The following is an 18,702-nucleotide window of genomic DNA, read 5'->3' on the forward strand; positions in this document are numbered from 1 at the left end:
TATTTGACATTCAGTACCTTCCTCCCTTGGGTAAAAGTGACCATGTCTTTTTGGGAATAAAGTATGCAATGCGTTATAAGCTGGAAGAAAATAAGGAGGTTGAAGCAGTTGAAAAACCAGACTTTAGGAGAGGACATTATGGTGACCTTAGAAATTTTTTTAGTGAGTATAATTGGACAGACTTGATGCTAGGCAAGGAAGTGAATGAGATGTATGGCAAGTTTTGTGAAATATATGATAAAGGCACAAAAAAATTTATACCAAAACAGAGATGCAGAACTAGGAAACAGGATTGGTTCAATAGAAATTGCGAGAGGGCTAGAGACCGAAAGACACAAAAATGGAATCAATACAGGAAGAGGCCGAACCCCCAAACATACCAGCGATACAAAGATGCGAGAAACAACTACACGGCAGTGAGGAGAGAGGCAGAAAGAAATTTTGAAAAAGGGATTGCGGACAAATGTAAAACAGAACCAGGTCTATTCTATAAATTCATAAACAACAAATTGCAGGTAAAGGATAATATTCAGAGGTTGAAAATGGGAAATAGATTCACGGAAGATGAAAAGGAAATGTGTGAAACACTAAACGAAAAGTTCCAAAGTGTGTTTGTACAAAATGAAATCTTTAGGGAACCAGATACAATAAGAATTCCAGAGAACAACATAGAACACACAGAGGTGTCTAGAGACGAAGTGGAAAAAATGCTCAAGGAGCTCGGTAAGAACAAAGCAGCTGGCCCAGATGGCGTTTCACCATGGGTTCTGAGAGAATGTGCATCTGAGCTCAGCATTCCACTTCACCTGATCTTTCAGGCATCCCTGTGTACAGGAATCGTAGCAGACGGGTGGAAACAGGCTAACATAGTTCCAATCTACAAAAGTGGCAGCAGGGAAGACCCCCTCAATTATAGACCTGTATCATTGACAAGTGTAATAGTGAAAGTATTGGAAAAACTAATCAAAACTAAATGGGTAGAACACCTAGAGAGAAATGATATAATATTAGACAGACAGTATGGTTTTCGATCTGGAAGATCCTGTGTATCGAATTTACTCAGTTTCTATGATCGAGCCACAGAGATATTACAGGAAAGAGATGGTTGGGTTGACTGCATCTATCTGGACCTAAAAAAGGCTTTCGACAGAGTTCCACATAAGAGGTTGTTCTGGAAACTGGAAAATATTGGAGGGGTGACAGGTAAGCTTCTATCATGGATGAAAAATTTTCTGACTGATAGAAAAATGAGGGCAGTAATCAGAGGCAATGTATCAGAATGGAGAAATGTCACAAGTGGAGTACCACAGGGTTCAGTTCTTGCACCAGTGATGTTTATTGTGTACATAAATGATCTACCAGTTGGTATACAGAATTATATGAACATGTTTGCTGATGATGCTAAGATAATAGGAAGGATAAGAAATTTAGATGACTGTCATGCCCTTCAAGAAGACCTGGACAAAATAAGTATATGGAGCACCACTTGGCAAATGAAATTTAATGTTAATAAATGTCATGTTATGGAATGTGGAATAGGAGAACATAGACCCCACACAACCTATATATTATGTGAGAAATCTTTAAAGAATTCTGATAAAGAAAGAGATCTAGGAGTGGTTCTAGATAGAAAACTATCACCTGAGGACCACATAAAGAATATTGTGCAAGGAGCCTATGCTATGCTTTCTAACTTCAGAATTGCATTTAAATACATGGATGGCGATATACTAAAGAAATTGTTCATGACTTTTGTTAGGCCAAAGCTAGAATATGCAGCTGTTGTGTGGTGCCCATATCTTAAGAAGCACATCAACAAACTGGAAAAGGTGCAAAGACATGCTACTAAGTGGCTCCCAGAACTGAAGGGCAAGAGCTACGAGGAGAGGTTAGAAGCATTAAATATGCCAAAACTAGAAGACAGAAGAAAAAGAGGTGATATGATCACTACATACAAAATAGTTACAGGAATTGATAAAATCGACAGGGAAGACTTCCTGAGACCTGGAATTTCAAGAACAAGAGGTCATAGATTTAAACTAGCTAAACACAGATGCCGAAGAAATATAAGAAAATTCACCTTCGCAAATAGAGTGGTAGACGGTTGGAACAAGTTAAGTGAGAAGGTGGTGGAGGCCAAGACCGTCAGTAGTTTCAAAGCGTTATATGACAAAGAGTGCTGGGAAGACGGGACACCACGAGCGTAGCTCTCATCCTGTAACTACACTTAGGTAATTACACACACACACACACACACACACACACACACACACACACACACACACACACATACAGTATATATATTGTATAAGAGCAAATATTTTTCTTCTTTTGTGCACTCTAGCAAGGTGACAGTTTTTGTGATAGTTGCATGTAGTTTTAAGTATAATTTATCCCAATAAATTTATCAAGATACAACTAACAACAATTATAATTGAAGATACACTGTACATGTAAACAAAAAAGTGCAGTAATTTATAAATCTACTAACTCATTTTGATACAAAAATAAGACATACAAAATTATTTCTGGAAACAGTAAGGCGCATGCATCAGAGTTTATAATTGCCATTTCCTTACCAAAACTGCTTGCTCTAACTTTAATAAAGTCATTCCACCATTTCACTAGCTGCCTGATAGATGCTACTTTCCCCAACTCTCAATAACCACAGTCCTACCTTGGTTACTTTCTCAGTACTCATCCTGATTCTCTTCCTTAACCCTTTACTCTTCACTTTTGCATTCAACTCTACAAAAATAAACTATGTGGTATAAATAATTCTTGCTACCAACAAAGTGCATTAAGATAAATATCCATGAACAGTCAACAGTAACGCCTGTACTATGGATTCAGCTGTAAGTTATTTACAGTATTTACCACTATAAAATACACATGCACATCTTATAAAGACACACACCTTGTTAACATAAATGATAAATACATAATTATTTCAATATTAAAATCTATATATAATCACTTTAAACTTTTCCTGTTATGGAATTAAGGATGCATACAGCAACTTCTCTTGCACAGCAAATAATGCACAAATACAAACTCAATTTTCCATATAAAGATACTTTATAACATAGATGCCTATTTAGTATTTGCAATTTCATTGCAATCTTATTACTCAATCTAAAATTATCATTATTAAGAATTCTAATCTATAAAAGTTTATTTTCCAAGTGCTACTCAGCATAAAACTTGCATTTCAAATGCAAAAACAGATTAAAAATAATTACCTAACACCTAAAAACAATCTCTAAATTAAATTTTTCTCAAACAAACAAACATTAAATGTAATGAAACGCCGTTTTCTGGGCGAGACCCGCAGTCTCCCCGGAGCTATCCAGGCTGATATGGATATCATTAGACTTTGGCATCAGTCAGTGTGAATGAAGTGCTAGGCCTACCGGGTACCACAAACTAGAACCTGGCCCCCTTCAGAGAGGCACGAGGAGCAATGGCCTATAGAAATGCACATGGGATTTGGAGCATTCTATATCTGCCATCGACTGGGACAGGCACCCAGAAAGGGTGCCTGTCCCTTTGTAAGTGCCCTGTCCCTGTAAGCGCCTCAAAACAAACCCCTATTCTTGTTAAAACGATTAAAATAGACAAATGAGTGGACAGAACTCCCCAAATGAAAACGAGCAAACAAGCATGACGTCACATGAGCCGCGTCATGTCTGCACAGCTTTCCCTGTCACGGGAGTGGGAAGGGGGAGCCCCGTACCCCCGCACCGGTGGTCCACAATAAAATTCTGAGGCTGGGTGTCAAAAACACGTGAAAAAATGGAGGGAGGGAGGGTTGCCAGGGAGCCCCCGGTGTCTCACCCAGAAAATGCAGTTTCATTACTTTCAATGCTGGTTTTCTGTGGGGAGCCCCTTCGGCTCCCTGGAGCTACTTAATCAAAGATAAAAACAAGAGGGACTTACCCAGGAGGTGGTCGCCACTCGCTCCTCAACTCGAAGTCGAGACAACTGGCTACAACCGCCAACCCAATGCAAGACATGCCCGACCAGAGCCAGGAATATTAAGTAGGTAGCGAGCGGCCAAGACCCTGTTCAACCTCCAAAAACCCCGTGCCTGAATGTCAGCCTAAGACATATAAGCAAAGACAGCACCCAATGCAGCAAACTTATGAACGTCATGTGAACGAGGATAGACCGCAAGCTGGCTGGACTGAATAACCCTGAGGACGCGCTGGGAGACACGAACCCTGGAAGAGGGAAGAAGGAAAACCGAGTCAACTCAATGCGTATCTCCGACCATAGAGGCCGTGGCGCACAGGTAACGGCGAAGAGCCGCAACGGACACAACACATGATACACCCCCGGCCAAACCAACCAAGCATGTACACCCTAAGGACCCCTCCGGAAAGCAGCCGTCTCATTCTTTACCAGAAAAGGAGACGGCTGCAAACAAATCTACCACCAGGACCAAAAGAGCAGAAACCTCTGTGCTGGAGGCGAGCATGATGCTCCTCAGTTCCACCCCCAGATGCCAATGCCAAAAAGAAAAAAAAAAAGAACCTTCAAAAAACCAGCGTTGAATGTAATGAAATGCCATTTTCTGGGTGAGACCCCGGAGGCTCCCCGGAGCTTACCAGGCTGATATGCTAATGTCAGACTTTGGCATCAGTCATGTGTGTATGGAGTTCTGTGGGCCTACTGGGGACCACGAGCCAGAACCTGGCCTGCTCAGAGAGGCAAGGGGAGCAATGGCCTATAGAAACCCCCGTGTGGTTGGAAGCATTCTATGTCTGCCATTAACTGGGTCAGGCACCCAGAAAGCTAAGCATCCCAAAACAAACCCCTATTCTGAAATTATTGCTACAAAAGCCGAACAAGTGAATAGAACTCCCCTAAAAGCAACGAGCAAATGATCATGACATCACACGTCGCCGCGCCACTGTCTGCGCAGCTCCCCCCCTTCCCGTGAGGGGGAAGGGGGGGGGGAGCTGCGAAGAGATCCACCTCAGGGCGCCCGAACGTCTGGCAGACCCAACGGAAGGAGTCGGCGTCGACCGTCTATTCCCTGGACAGGGGGAACGAAACGAGACAGGCCGTCGGCCAAGACATTGGACACTCCCCGCACATGAACCTCCAGGAGAGCCAAACCCCGAGAACTCAGCAGACGAGTCACCCAAAGCGACCAGCGCCAAAGAGCCAAGGACTGCATTGAACCCCCTGGGTTCAGGCAATAAACTACTGGGGAGCAGTCCGAATGGAGCCGGATTGTCGATCTGCAGGCGACCCGAACCCTCTGAAGCGCAAACCACACCACCGCGAACTCCCGCACTGTGCTGTGAGCTCGACGGAAGGACAAACACTACCGCCCCTGGCCGGCCTGGTGAGCACTGTTCACAAAGCCTAAGCCGAGAGACAACGCGTCTGTGAACACATCGAGCAAGGGCTCAAGCAGGCACCTAGGCACTGAACCCCGATAAACCCAAAAAGGAAGCCGGCGACGCAGCAGCTGACACGAAGCACCCAGGGGTCGAACCCAGCAATCGTGAGAGGCGGAAGAGACGTCCCCGAAGGAACCACAACAGCCGACAAAGCCAAACTCGTCCCGACGGGTAGACCATTGTGGCGAAGTTCAGGCACCCGCACAAACCCTCGAGCAACCCCGGGTGACCCGGGAGCCCCGCCAAAATAGGTGCAAGTGGGACTGCAGTTGTAGGAGAGACTCCGGAGGAAGAGATGAGGAAACGGTCAGAGTCCCACACAAGACCCAGCCACCACACTCAAAGCACAGTGCTGGAATCACTGGAGCCAATCACACGACCTCCGCCTCTAGCATCCTCCTAAGAACTGAAGGGTGGATAGCCGTCACAGGGGTCTGGGGCTTCCCCTTCCCCCTCCCGGGGAGGGGGAAGCTGCGCAGACAGCGGTGCAGCGACGTGTGATGTCATGACCGTTTGCTCGTTTCTTTTAGGGGAGTTCTATTCACTTGTTCGGCATTTGGTAGCAATAATTTCACCAGAATAAGGGTTTGTTTTGGGATGTTTACCTTTCTGGGTGCCTGACCCGGTCGATCGCAGACATAGAATGCTTCTAACCACATTGAGGTTTCTATAGGCCATTGCTCCCCATGCCTCTTTGAGGGACCAGGTTTTGGCTCATGGTCCCCGCTAGGCCCAGAAAACTCCATGCACCTTGACTGATGCCAAAGTCTGACATTAGCATATCAGCCTGGTTAGCTCCAGGGAGCCGAAAGGGCTCCCCCCAGAAAACAACCGTGAACTGAAGGGGCCACCACAAACCGAGGAGGAGAAAAGAGAGAGCACCTGGTCCAACGACCAGGAAAGCTCAGGCGATGCATGAGCAGGCTGGAGGTGGAACAAAGTCCAGGCAGCTTGTGGAAAGGAGCAGAAGTAACATCCACTTCGAATACAAGCAGAAGTGGCTCCGCCAGTACTGCACGATACGAGGAAACAGTATTCGGCATAAGATGACGGTCCTGAAACAACCAAGAAAGGAAGGACAAGACAACCTGATCCGAAACTGAAGAAAACCTACCGAGGGCCAAGACATAACAAAGGACCGCTAGGAAACTTCATACTGCTGCCAAGACGAAGCACGAAGGTGGGACACCATCAACAAAGTCACCTGCTCACCATACAAATAGTAATAGACCCGCATCAGAAAGACCAGATGCAAAGACTTGAGAAGACTGAACCAGCTACGTAATGGACTGGCTTGATTTGCTGAAAGAGGCGGAGCTGCGGGAAGACCCCCGAGTTCGGACACTGAGTAAGCAGTGCCTGAAACCAAGGTTGGGCTGGCCAACAAGGGGCCAACAGGACTACTCTCCCTTCGCAATTCTCCAAGCGAGCCAGGACCTGAAGCAACGATGAAACTGTGGGGAAGGGGTACAGGTAACCCCACCTCAACCAGTTCTGCCTGAAGGCATCGACCCCAATGGCCTCGCAGTCGGGGAAGGGTGCCACATAACTCGGAACACGCCCTGACCATGCCAACGCAAAGAGGTCCACCACCAGGAGCCCGTACATCCAGCAGAGCCAACTGCCAGACATATGAACGTGAATGGCCAGGAAAGCCTAACCCTGAGAACTCGGCAGACGAGTCACCTGAAGCGACTATCCCCAAAGAGCAAAGGACCGCATCGAACCCCCCCATTGTTAAGGCAATGAACCACTGGGAAGCAGTTCGAATGAAGCCGGATCATTGAACCCCAAATGACCCGCACCCACTGAAGCAACATCCACACGGCTGCGAACTCCCGCACAGTGCTGTGAGCCTGATGGCAAGATGGGCCCCACCAACCCTGGCTGGCCTGGTAAGCTCTGGTCACATAGCCCCAGCCAAGAGACAACGCATCCGTGAACACATCGAGCAAGGGCTCAGGTAGGTGCTAAGGCACTGAACCCCGAAAAAGAAGCCGGCGACGCAGCAGCCGCCGTAAGGCACCCGGAGGCCAAACCCAGCGATTGCGAGAGAGGCAGAAGGGACCTCCCCAAAGAAACCAGAACAGCCAATGAAGCCAAATCCGGCCCAGCGTGTAGACCAACACAGCAAATTTCAGAATCCCACACAAACCCTCAAGCAACCACCTCGGGACCTGAGAGCCCTCCATAAACAGCTGAAGGCGGAACTGCAGCCGCAGCAGAGCCTCCAGAGGGAGAGACAAGGAAGCGGTCCGAGAGTCCCACACAAGACCCAGTCAAGTCCGAACCTGAGAGGGAACCAGATGGGACTTCCTCCAGTTCACCAAGAATCTGAACCCGGTGAGCTGGGAAAGAACCAAATCCCTTGTGAGCAGACATGCAGACTGGGTGGGATCCCACACCAGCCAGTCGTCAAGGTAGGCCAGAACCCAAACCCCTAATAGACGCAGACAGGCCACCATGACCTGGGTAAAGCGTGTGAACACGCGAGGCACCAGATTCAAGCCAAATGGAAGGCAATGAATGCGGCAAGCCTGATGCCCCACAACAAAACCGAGTCAGTCCTTGAACACCAGATGAATCGAGACGTACCAATCTGCATCCTGCAGGTCCAGGGATACCACCCAAGCATCTGGCTCTAAAAGAAGACGGACCTGGAACAGAGTAGTCATCCAAAAGGAGGGGCAATAGACCCAGGGGTTCAGATGGGACTAGTCCAGAATGAACCGCAGATCCGCGCAGTCCCATTTCAGAACTGGAAACAGGCGAGAAACCTACCTGAGAGACAAGTATGTTTGACCACACCCGAGCGAACCCACTCCAAGATGAACTGACAACACGCAGGAGAGGAGGCCTGCCCTGCTATCTCTGAACCTCCTGAAGGAAAAGAAGCCACCAAAAGGCACCGCAGGTCACAAGAAACGACCTGAAATGCCCACAAATCATGGGACCAGGCATGGGCAAACAGCACGAGCCTCCCCCCCCCCCCATTGTCCCATCAAAGGGCAAACCACAAAACGGCTCACGCCCCTTACGACAGACGAAATGAGCAATTATTGCACCAACCAGACATCGCTGGCTGCAAAGGCTGCACCAGCACAGAAACTGGCACCACAGTCTACCACGATGAGGGGAACCCAGAGGCCTGACACGACCCTTCTAGGAAGAACCCCCCATGCTTCCCTCCCCCTTCCTGGAGAACCAACAATTCCTACATGAGACGACAACTAGAAGCTGCTGCTTGCGGATATTGCACCACCTCAGACTCTGCAAACAACAAGGGACAAAAAGGAAAAGAAAACCTAAGCGCCAGGGCCTAGGCGGATTTAAAAAACTGCCTGATGGCACACGAGGCGAGAAGCAAAGAACAGACAGTGCCTCCTGCAGGATCATCGCAAACAGCTTTAACAAAGCAACCGACGCCTTCACCACTGAGACCACACCAGAACCAGGATCGGCACCCAGTGCCTCCACAACCTCCTCAAGCCAGTCCGAAGATAGCTCGAGAAGGGAAAAGGAACGGAGGACTGAAGCCAAATGGCCATGGGCACCAAGTTCTCAGCAACCAGGGTCACTGAAAGGGAGGGAACCTGCACGTGAAGCTGCACCTGGCCAACATCCCGTGGAATGGCAGGGGCGAACAAACACGCACTGAGGCGTTCAAACTTGCCCTCCAAGTAAACCTAACCAACGGTAAGAGCCTCTCGCTACTCAAGCGTGCGGGACCAACAGAACGTATGCCATGCCCCTAACGAAAAGAAAGGACAGTCTGCCAACCAGGATGACTCCAGAACCTTGTAATGCATCCAATAAGGAAAGGAAGAACCAAACTCAAAAAGAAGCAGGATCCATTATTGAGGCATAATCCAGGTCACACAGGAGGTAAGCCACAATGGCCTCCCACACCTCATGAGGTGGGATGCGGGTGGCCGAAAACCTCTGGAAGGAACTAAAGTATCCAGGATATCTCAGAACCAAACCCTGGGAGGTGTTGACACTATATTAAACTCGTACAGGGAGGGAGGATAAGAAAACGCCACCCCCTGTAACAACAAGCCCCCTCAAGTCAGATCCTCCCTCACCCCGGGAACCTCCACACCTGGACCCGGGGTGGAGCTGTCCTCCAAACCCTCTGCCTCAAAAGTAAAGGCAAGGTCCACCAAAAAAGCAGGAAAGAAGGGGGGGCCCACTGGTCAGACCCAGGTGCACTGACTGGAGGAGCGGGCTCGAATGTCTCTGACGCCACACTGGATGGGTCATCCCTCGGAACTGCCCGAGTCTCACCATCAACTAAACCCTGCCTCAACTCCGAAACCCTCAACCACTTAGGAGCTGTTTGCAGGAAAAGGGGAAAGGAGGAATAGGACGAACAACAGCAGGGGAACGACAAAGGGGCGCGGACAAAACCAAAGTCGAGGCGACTAACGACCCCAAGTTCGGGTCCCAATAACCAAAACTGGACTGCCTCGGGGCATCCGGGCGAACAACCAACCAAGCGCGCTGCAGCAACCTAAAATGCACATGCAACGCTGAAGCTACCTGCACCTGATTATTAAGATCAGTGGATTGCGTGAACTGGAGAACCAGCAAGAAACACCACTTGCAGGACTCCGAGTTGAAGGTGTGACTGGTCCAACAGGCAGCATGACTGAGGCATAACAGGTGATTATCACCCCCTGAGACAAGGGGACAGAGCAACCCTCAAACTCATACAAAGTCTCCGTGGTGTAGTGGTAAGACACTCGCCTGGCGTTCCGTGAGCGCTATGTCATGGGTTCGTATCCTGGCCGGGGAGGATTTACTGGGCGCAATTCCTTAACTGTAGCCTCTGTTTAACGCAACAGTAAAATGTGTACTTGGATGAAAAAACGATTCTTCGCGGCAGGGGATCGTATTCCAGGGACCTGCCCGAAACGCTACGCGTACTAGTGGCTGTACAAGAATGTAACAACTCTAGTATATATCTAAAAAAAATATAAAAAAAAGCAAGCTGGAACCCAGGGGACGCATCCATTGGACCACTGTGCTCCAGTAGGGATTTCCAGGGCCCTTTGACACACTGCTAAGGGAAGCCCAGGCAAGGTACTGCTAACCAGCGCCCCAAACTACCAAGCGAACTACAAATTGCTGAACCCCTGTAATGAGCACACACACGGGGACCTAGCAAAGGACCACCAAGAATACATGTAAAAGGGTCAACAACACCAAGGGGCACACCCTCCACCAGGCAGAAAACAAAAATAAAAGAAAAACCTCTCACAAGTACAACGTCACAGGCTGAACAGAGTCGGCTGCTGTATTATGTGAAAACTAGCTGCACAGTATTTTTGTGCCCCTACCAGTGATGAAGCTACTTCCTTCCCAGAGGCAAACAGTGGTGCAAGAAACACCCCAGCTGACATCAAGGGTGGGCAATCTCCGAGCAGCAAAAGACCATGGCAGAGGTAGGTCCCAAGCGACTTGTGGAAGGTAACTCCAAGCCACAAGGGCAGTACTTACAGGGCACCTAGGGAAGGTAACCCTAGGTTCTTGCAGCATGAGTATTTGTGAAATTACTCCTGGCTCACACACCACCACAGGACTGGACTACACCACAAGACACAACATTGGACAAAGTCTGGAACCAGAGTCGCACGACTGCCAGGTCTCGCATAAGCCTCAGAACTAGGGGTGGATAGCCGGTCCGGGAAGTCTGGAGCTCCCCATTCCCCCCTCCTGGGGAGGAGGGAGCTGCACAGACAACAGCGTGGTGATTGTTGTGACGTCATGCTTGTATGCTCATTTTAATTTGGGCAGTCTTGTCTAACAGTTCGGCTTTTAGTAGCAAATTTGTAACCAGATAGGGTTGGTTTTGAGGCACCTACCTTTCTGGGTGCCTGACCTGGTAGATGGCAGACAGAATGATTTCCAACTACACGGGCGATTTCTATAGGCCATTGGTCCTCGTGCCTCTCCGGGAGACCCAGGTTATGGCTCATCGTCCCCGGTAGGCCTAAGAACTCCATTCGCTTTGACTGATGTCACGGTCAAATACATTCATATCAGCCCGGATAGCTCCTGGGAGATGAAGAGGCTCCCCCCAGAAAAAGTGGGATAATCTTAAAAAATCTAAATTAAATAATATTGTACAATAAATTAAATTTTATGGAAAGTTAAAGTGTTGATTTCTTTATATCACAATATTAGTATTGCACAACATTTTCTTCAACCTGACACCTAATTGAGAATTTTACCACAACAATTGTGTACTCAAGTATGCAAGTTTTAACGAACCAGAAAAATATTTCACATATTACAAACATAATAGCATGGATATCTTACAACATATGTACAATATTAACATATTAACATTGTATACATAAGCACTGTTCAAGTATTACTGTCATTTGGAATGAAATGTGAGGGTTCTAGAGCAACCTCACTAGTAGGAAGGACAGCACCTGAAGTTTTCAGTACAGACGCCGTTTTTGCCTGATGATCTTCACCAGTACTTATCTGCGAGTCAGAAACTGGTACACTACTTGCCTCTTTTGGAGCAATCAATGATGCAGTTAATGTATTGACTACATCAGATGGCTGGGATGAAGCACTGGTTGGAGCAGTATTACTCTTAACCCAAACTTTTACACCTGCTGCTCTAGTTGATGTGGCATTTGTCTCTAACAGTTTTGCTTTATCTGTTGCTACAATTGCTGTATTATTATGTGACTGAGTTTTAGTTTGAATACTTTTCCTAGTCAGTCCTTCACTTTTATTAGTCTCATTAAATTTGCCCTCTGCTGTGGAAATACTTGACAACACTGAAGTAGATAAAGTCTTCATATAATCAACTGGAGCAACAGAGACTGCTGCATGAATATTATTCAAGGTTGCATTTTTTACTGATGAGAATTCATTGACATCAAGCAATGATTCGTGTCCTTCATGCATGCGGTTGAGGGCATCCCACAGACCAACGACAGATCCGAAAGAACCCAGCACAATCAGCATTATGTCAAAGTACCTCTGTCGCTTGGTTAATCTTCTGAAACAAATTAATTTAAAGTTACCAGACAAATTTAACTAAAGTTTGCACAAAACAAATATGAGAAGCAAATCAAAACACGATTATGCAACATGGAACAAATGTTGCAGTGGACTACAGAATGGTCAGAAGAGTATTGTTAAAGTGCCTTGGCATTATTAACCAAAATAATAAAAGCCTCCAGGGAACAGGGTAAAGCAGCAAAATACCAGCGTTGAATGTAATGAAACGGCATTTTCTTGGTGAGTCCCAGAGGCTCCCCGGAGCTATACTAGGCTCATATGCTAATGTCAGACTGGCATGAGTCATGTGTATGGAGTTCTTAGGCCAACCAGGGACCACGGCCAGAACCGGGTCCCCTCAGAGAGGCAAGGGGAGCAATGGCCTATTGAAACCCCCGTGTAGTTGGAAGCATTCCATGTCTGCCATCGACCAGATCAGGCACCCAGAAAGGTAAGCGCCCCAAAACAAACCCCTATTCTGATTAAAATTGCTACCAAAAGTCAAACTAGTGGATAGAACTCTCCAACACAAAACAAGCAAACTAGTGTGACGTCACACGTCGCCGCGCCGCTGTCTGCGCAGCTCTCCCCTCCCTGGGAGGGGGAAGGGGGAGCCCAAGACCCTTAACGCCGGTTACCCACACCTCAGTTCTGAGGCTGGATGTCAAAAAGACGAAAAAACCAGCTTTGACACTAATGAAACGCCATTTTCTGGGTGAGCCCCGGAGGCTTCCTGGAGCTTATTGGGCTAATGTATGTTATATTAGATCGGGATATTAGCTAAGGAGTTCAGACCTACCCGGGACCAGCGCCAGAACCTGGCCCCTTCAGAGAGGTTTCAGGGAGCAATGGCCCTGGAAAACCCCCTTGTGGTTGGGGTTTTCCTTATCTGCCATCGACCGGGGTTAGGCACCCAGAAAGGTAGGCATAACAAAACAAACCCCACATGGTAAACTAAAACAAAAAACCGAACAGAGAGGTAGAAACTCCCTACAATCCCAAGGAAACAAGGATACAAGCAAACATCATACTTTACTGCCACGCCGATCATCCGCGCAGCCCTCCCCGCCCCGAGAGGGGGAGGGGGGAGCCCCAGACCTACAGCGCCGGCTGCCTAGCATCAGTTCGTAAACTAATGTCAACCGGGATAGACGCTTCTCTGGCCTCAGTTTCCTAGGCGGTGTTTGCCTTGTGTGGGGTTCACTGCCGTGTGTTGTGGTGTGCGGTGGCCAGTACCTCATCAGTGCCGGGGCTGCATGCGCTTAGGGGTTTCCTTCCCTAAGTGCCCTTCGTGTACTGCCCTTGCGTAACAGGATTATCTTCCTTGGGGCATTCGGGAACTATTCCCGTAGAGGTTCTTGCTGCTCGGCATTTGCCTCGCCCTTGGGACCAGCTGGGGCTTGGGGGCCCTTGTTTGGCCCTGGGTAGGGACTGGTATTGTGCTGGTTAGGGCGTCAAGGTGTTTCGCGACCTGCCACCTAAGCGGCAACCGGTTCCTGTTGCCTCTGGAGACGGCATTTCATTACATTCAATGCTGGTTTTCTGGGGGAAGCCCCGTTGGTTCCTCGGAGCTAACTACTCAGAGACGGAAAAAGAGGGACTTACCCGGGAGGCGGTCGTCGCTTACTCCTCAACTCGAAGCCGAGACAACTGGCTGCAACCGCCGACCCAAAGCAACACAGGCCCGATGGGGCCCAGGGACATTCATGAAGTAACGAGCAGCCAGGACCCTGTTCGACCGCCAAAAACCCCGCGCCCGAATATCAGACCAAGACATATTTCCAAAGATGGCAGCAAGAGTCGCGAACTTACGGACATCATGGGCACAGGGATAGACTGCAGGCTGGCTGAATTTGATAACCCTGCAGACAACCTGGGAGACCCGAATCCGCGAACAGGGAAGAAAGGGAAACCAGATCAATCCAAAGCGCGTCCCCGGACACAGAAGCTGTGGTGCGCAAATAACGGCGAAGCGCCACAACAGGACACAAAGCATGATGCACCCCCGGCCGTACCAACCAAGTATCAACCACCCACGGACCCATCCGGAAACGCAGCAGTCTCATTCTTCGCCAGAAAAAAAGGAGACAGCTGCAAATGAACAAAATGATCTCCACGAGCAAAAGAGCAGAAACCCCTGCACCGGAGGAGAGCATGAAGTTCCCCGACCCGACCTCCAGAAGCTAATGCCAACAAGAAAAGAGCCTTGGAGAAGCAAACCCGGACCGAAGGGGCCACAACGAAATGAGGAGACGAAAAGTAAACGAGCTTGCTCTGTCCAAAAACCAGGACGGCTTAGGTGGAGCATGAGTAGGCCTGAGGTGAAACAAAGCATGAGACAGCTTGCAAAATGGCGCAGGCGTAACATCGATACCGAAGGCAAGCTGAAGCGGTTCTGCCAGCGCCGCATGATACGAGGCGACAGTGTTAGGCATAAGATGACGGTCCTGAAACAACCAAGAGAGAAAGGACAAGACCATTCTAACAGACAAAGAACGAACACGACGAAGACGCAAAAAGAAACAGAAGGACCGCCAGGAAACTTCATACTGCTGCCGAGAGAAGCCCTCAGGTGGGACACCAACAAGGAGGCCACCTGATCACCATAGAGATGATGAGAGACTCGAGTCAAAAAAACCATATGCGAAGACTCGAGGTGAAGATCGATCCAGGCACGTGACGTACTGGCCCAATCTGCTGAAAGAGGTGGAGCTGCGGGAAAACCCTCGGGTTCAGACACTGAACATGCAGCGCCTGAAACCATGGCTGGGCCGGTCACCAAGGGTCCAGAAGGACAACTCTCCCCTGGTAAGTCTCCAAGCGAGTCAGGACCTGGAGCAACAGCAGAACCGGGGGAAAGAGGTACAGGAACCCCCACCTCGACCAGTCCAGCCAAAAGGCATCGACCCGGACGGCCTCGCGATTGGGGAAGGGCACCTCATACTCGGGAAGGCGCATTGACCACGCTGACGCGAAGAGGTCCACCTCGGGGCGCCCAAACGTCTGGCAAAGCCAACGGAAGGAAGCGTTGTCGACCGTCCACTCCGTGGAGAGGGGAACGAAGCGAGACAGGCCGTCGGCTAAGACACTGGACACTCCCTGTACGTGAACTGCCAGGAGAGCCAAACCCCAAGAACTCAGCAGACGAGTCACCCGAAGCGACCAATCCCAAAGTGATAAGGACCGCATCGAACCCCCCGCGGTTCAGGCAATGATTCACCGGAGAGCAGTCTGAATGGAGCCGAATCGTCGATCCGCGGGCGACCCGAATCCTCCGAAGAGCAAACCACACTGCCGCGAACTCCTGCTCCGCTGGATGGAAGGATGGACCCCAACACCCCTGACTGGCCTGGTGAGCACTGGTCACAAAGTCCCAGCCGAGAGACGACGCATCTGTGTACACATCGAGCGAGGGCTCGGGTAGGCGCCAAGGCACTGAACCCTAAAAAACCCGAAGAGGAAGCCGGCGATGCAGCAGTTGATGCAAGGCCCCCGGGGGTTGAACCCAGCAATCATGAGAGAGGCAGAAGGGGCGACCCCAAAGGAACCAGAACACCTGATGAAGCCAAACCCGATCAAGCTGGTAGACTACCATCGCGAAGTTTAGACTACCGCACAGCCCCTCGAGCAACTGCCGGGTGACCCGAGGGCCCACCAGAAACAGACGAAGGTGGGACCACAGCTGCAGGAGATACTTCGGGGGGAGAGACAAGAAAGCGGTCTGAGAGTCCCAAACGAGACCCAGCCAAGTCCGAACCTGAGAGGGGACCAGATGGGACTTCCTCCAGTTCACCAAGAACCCGAACCCGGCGAGCTGGGAAAGAACTAAATCCCTGGCTAGCAAGCAAGCCGACCGGCTGGGAGCCCAAACCTGCCAGTCGTTGAAGTAAGCCAACATCCGAAAACCTAAGAGACGCAAACGGGCCACCACGACCCGCGTAAGGTGCATGAACACGCGAGGTGCCAGGTTCAACCTGAACGGAAGACAACAAAAGTGGTAACTTAGATGAACCACAACAAAACTGAGTCAGTCTCGGAACCTCAGATGAATCGGGACATGCCAATATGCGTCCCGGAGATCCAGAGACACCATCCTAGCGCCCAGCTCCAAGAGGAGCCGAACCTGAGACAGCGTAGTCATCCAAAAGGAGGGGCAATGAACCTAGGGGTTCAGACGGGACAAGTCCAGAATGAACCTCAGGTCCGCACAGTTCCGTTTCGGGACCAGAAACAGATGGGAAACCCATCTGAGAGACGACGTCGTTTTGACGACGCCCAAGCGAACCCACTCCAAGACGACCTGACAGAGCGTAGGGGAAGAAACCTGCCCTGCCAGCCCCAACCCCCCGAAAGGGGGAAGAGGGCACCCAACGCCACCGCAGGCCGACAGACACGACCCGAAATGCCCACGAATTGTTGGACCAGGCATGGGCAAACAGCAGAAGCCTCCCCCCCATCGCCCCGTCAATGGGGCAAACCGCGAAAGGGCCAGCACCCCTTACGAGACCCAGAACCCCGCACAGAGCGAACACGCGCCGACCAGACGAGGGCGTGTCCGAAACAGGAGCCGAACCCGAACCTAACACCAGAGGCCTTCCACGACGAGGGAAACCCCGAGCCCTGGCACGACCCTTCCGGGAAGACCCACCACGGGACCCCCGGAAAACCAACAAGTCCGATATCGGACGACAAGCCGATGACGCAGCCTGGATAAACTGCGCCACGGCCGACTCCTCAAACAGAAGAGGACAAAAAGGCGACGACAGCCTAAGAGCCTAAGCCCAAGCAGATTCCATGTGAGGAACCCAGCACCGCCTGCCGACACGCGAGACAGAAAGCATAAAACAGGGAAGCCGCATCCCGCAAAATCGGCGCGAAAAGTTTCAACAAAGCAGCCGACGAATGCGCTGCCGAGGACAAGGCGCCGGACCCCGGGACGGACCCAAGCGTCCTCATATCCTCCACTAGCCAATCCGATGACAGCTCCAGGAGGAAAAAAAAATACAATGCCAAAGCCAAAAGGCCCATGGTGCACAAGTCCTCCGCCACGAGCGCTGCCGAAAGGGTGGAAACCTGCACATGGAGCTGAACAACGCCCACATTGCGGGGAAGGGCAGGGGCATACAAGTACTCATTCAGGTACTCAAGATCGCCCCCCAGGAAAACCTGAAACACTGTGGAAGCTTCCTGCCACTCCAGCGTGCGGGAACAACAGAAGGAATGCCAGGAACCCAGAACAAACAAGGTGCAGTCCGCTAGCCAGGTAGACTCCAGAACCTCGTAACGGAGCCAGAAAGGAAACAAAGTCCAAAACCTGAACTCGGAAGGATCCATTTTCGAGGCATAATCCGGGTCACACAGGAGATACGTTGTAAGGGCTACCCGCACCACACCAGGTTGGATGCGATAAGCCGAAAACCTCCGGAAAGACAGAACCAACGCACCCAGGGGAACACGGAACCGAACCCAGGGAGGGGCCGACACCAAATCCAACTCGTACACAGAGGGGGGGGGGGGGGGGGGAGGGAAGAAAATCCCACACCTTGTAACAACAAGCCCCGCTCAGAGGGAAGAAAAATCCATGCGGGGTCCAGCGGGGCCCAAGGCCCCCAAGTCAGCCCCTCCCCAGTCTCGAGGTCCTTCACCACGGCCCTAGACCGAGTCCTCTCCCCAAGCACCGACCCCACAAGACAAGGACGGAGCAGCCGTAGAAGCCTGAAGAAAGGGGGCCCACTGCTCAGACCTAGAAGCTTCAGCCAGGAGACAAGACTTGAATGTCTCTGCCACCCCCCCCCCCCGGAAGGGGCATCCCCCGAAGCTGCCCGAGTCTCAAGATCAAGTAACCCCTGCTCCGACTTCGAAACCCTTAGATGTTTCGGAGCCGGAAGCAGGGAAAGGGGGGGGGGGGGCCAGAACAAACAACAGGAGGGGAAGGATGAGGAGGTGCGGACCTAACCAGGATTGAGGAGACCCCCACCCCCAAGTCCGGGTCTCGAAAAGCAAAGTGGGGCAGCCCCGGGGCATCCGGGTGAGCAACCAACCAAGCGCTTTGCAACAGACGAAACCTAGCTTGCAACGCACGTGCCGCCTGTACCCAAATAGAATCATCAGAGGATCAGGTAAATTGAGTCACAAGCAAGCAGCAACACTCACAGGACTCAGGGTCAAAAGTATCACAGACCCAACAGGCAGCGTGGCAGAGGCAAAAACAATGAGGGTCACCCCGAGACAAGGGGACCGAGCAACCCTCAAACTCGCA

At 50.4% G+C, this 18,702-nt stretch overlaps 1 protein-coding gene across 2 annotated transcripts in view; it reads right to left on the reverse strand.

Annotated features, from left to right (window-relative positions):
- Window positions 1-2,374: 2,374 nt before the first annotated feature.
- The window catches only part of LOC123761596 (uncharacterized), a 136,910-nt gene continuing 120,582 nt past the window's right edge, over window positions 2,375-18,702 (reverse strand). Inside the window, exon 9 of one of the 2 annotated variants that reach the window (XM_069330750.1) lies at window positions 2,375-12,438. In XM_069330750.1, the coding sequence (XP_069186851.1) occupies window positions 11,787-12,438 (652 nt within the window). In that variant the 3' untranslated portion in view covers window positions 2,375-11,786. Of the gene's footprint in view, window positions 12,442-18,702 lie in introns of both variants that reach the window. The other variant, XM_045747616.2, reaches the window with a different exon arrangement.

The sequence above is a fragment of the Procambarus clarkii genome, chromosome 24 (genome assembly GCF_040958095.1).
Source record: "Procambarus clarkii isolate CNS0578487 chromosome 24, FALCON_Pclarkii_2.0, whole genome shotgun sequence".
Lineage (NCBI taxonomy): Eukaryota > Metazoa > Arthropoda > Malacostraca > Decapoda > Cambaridae > Procambarus > Procambarus clarkii.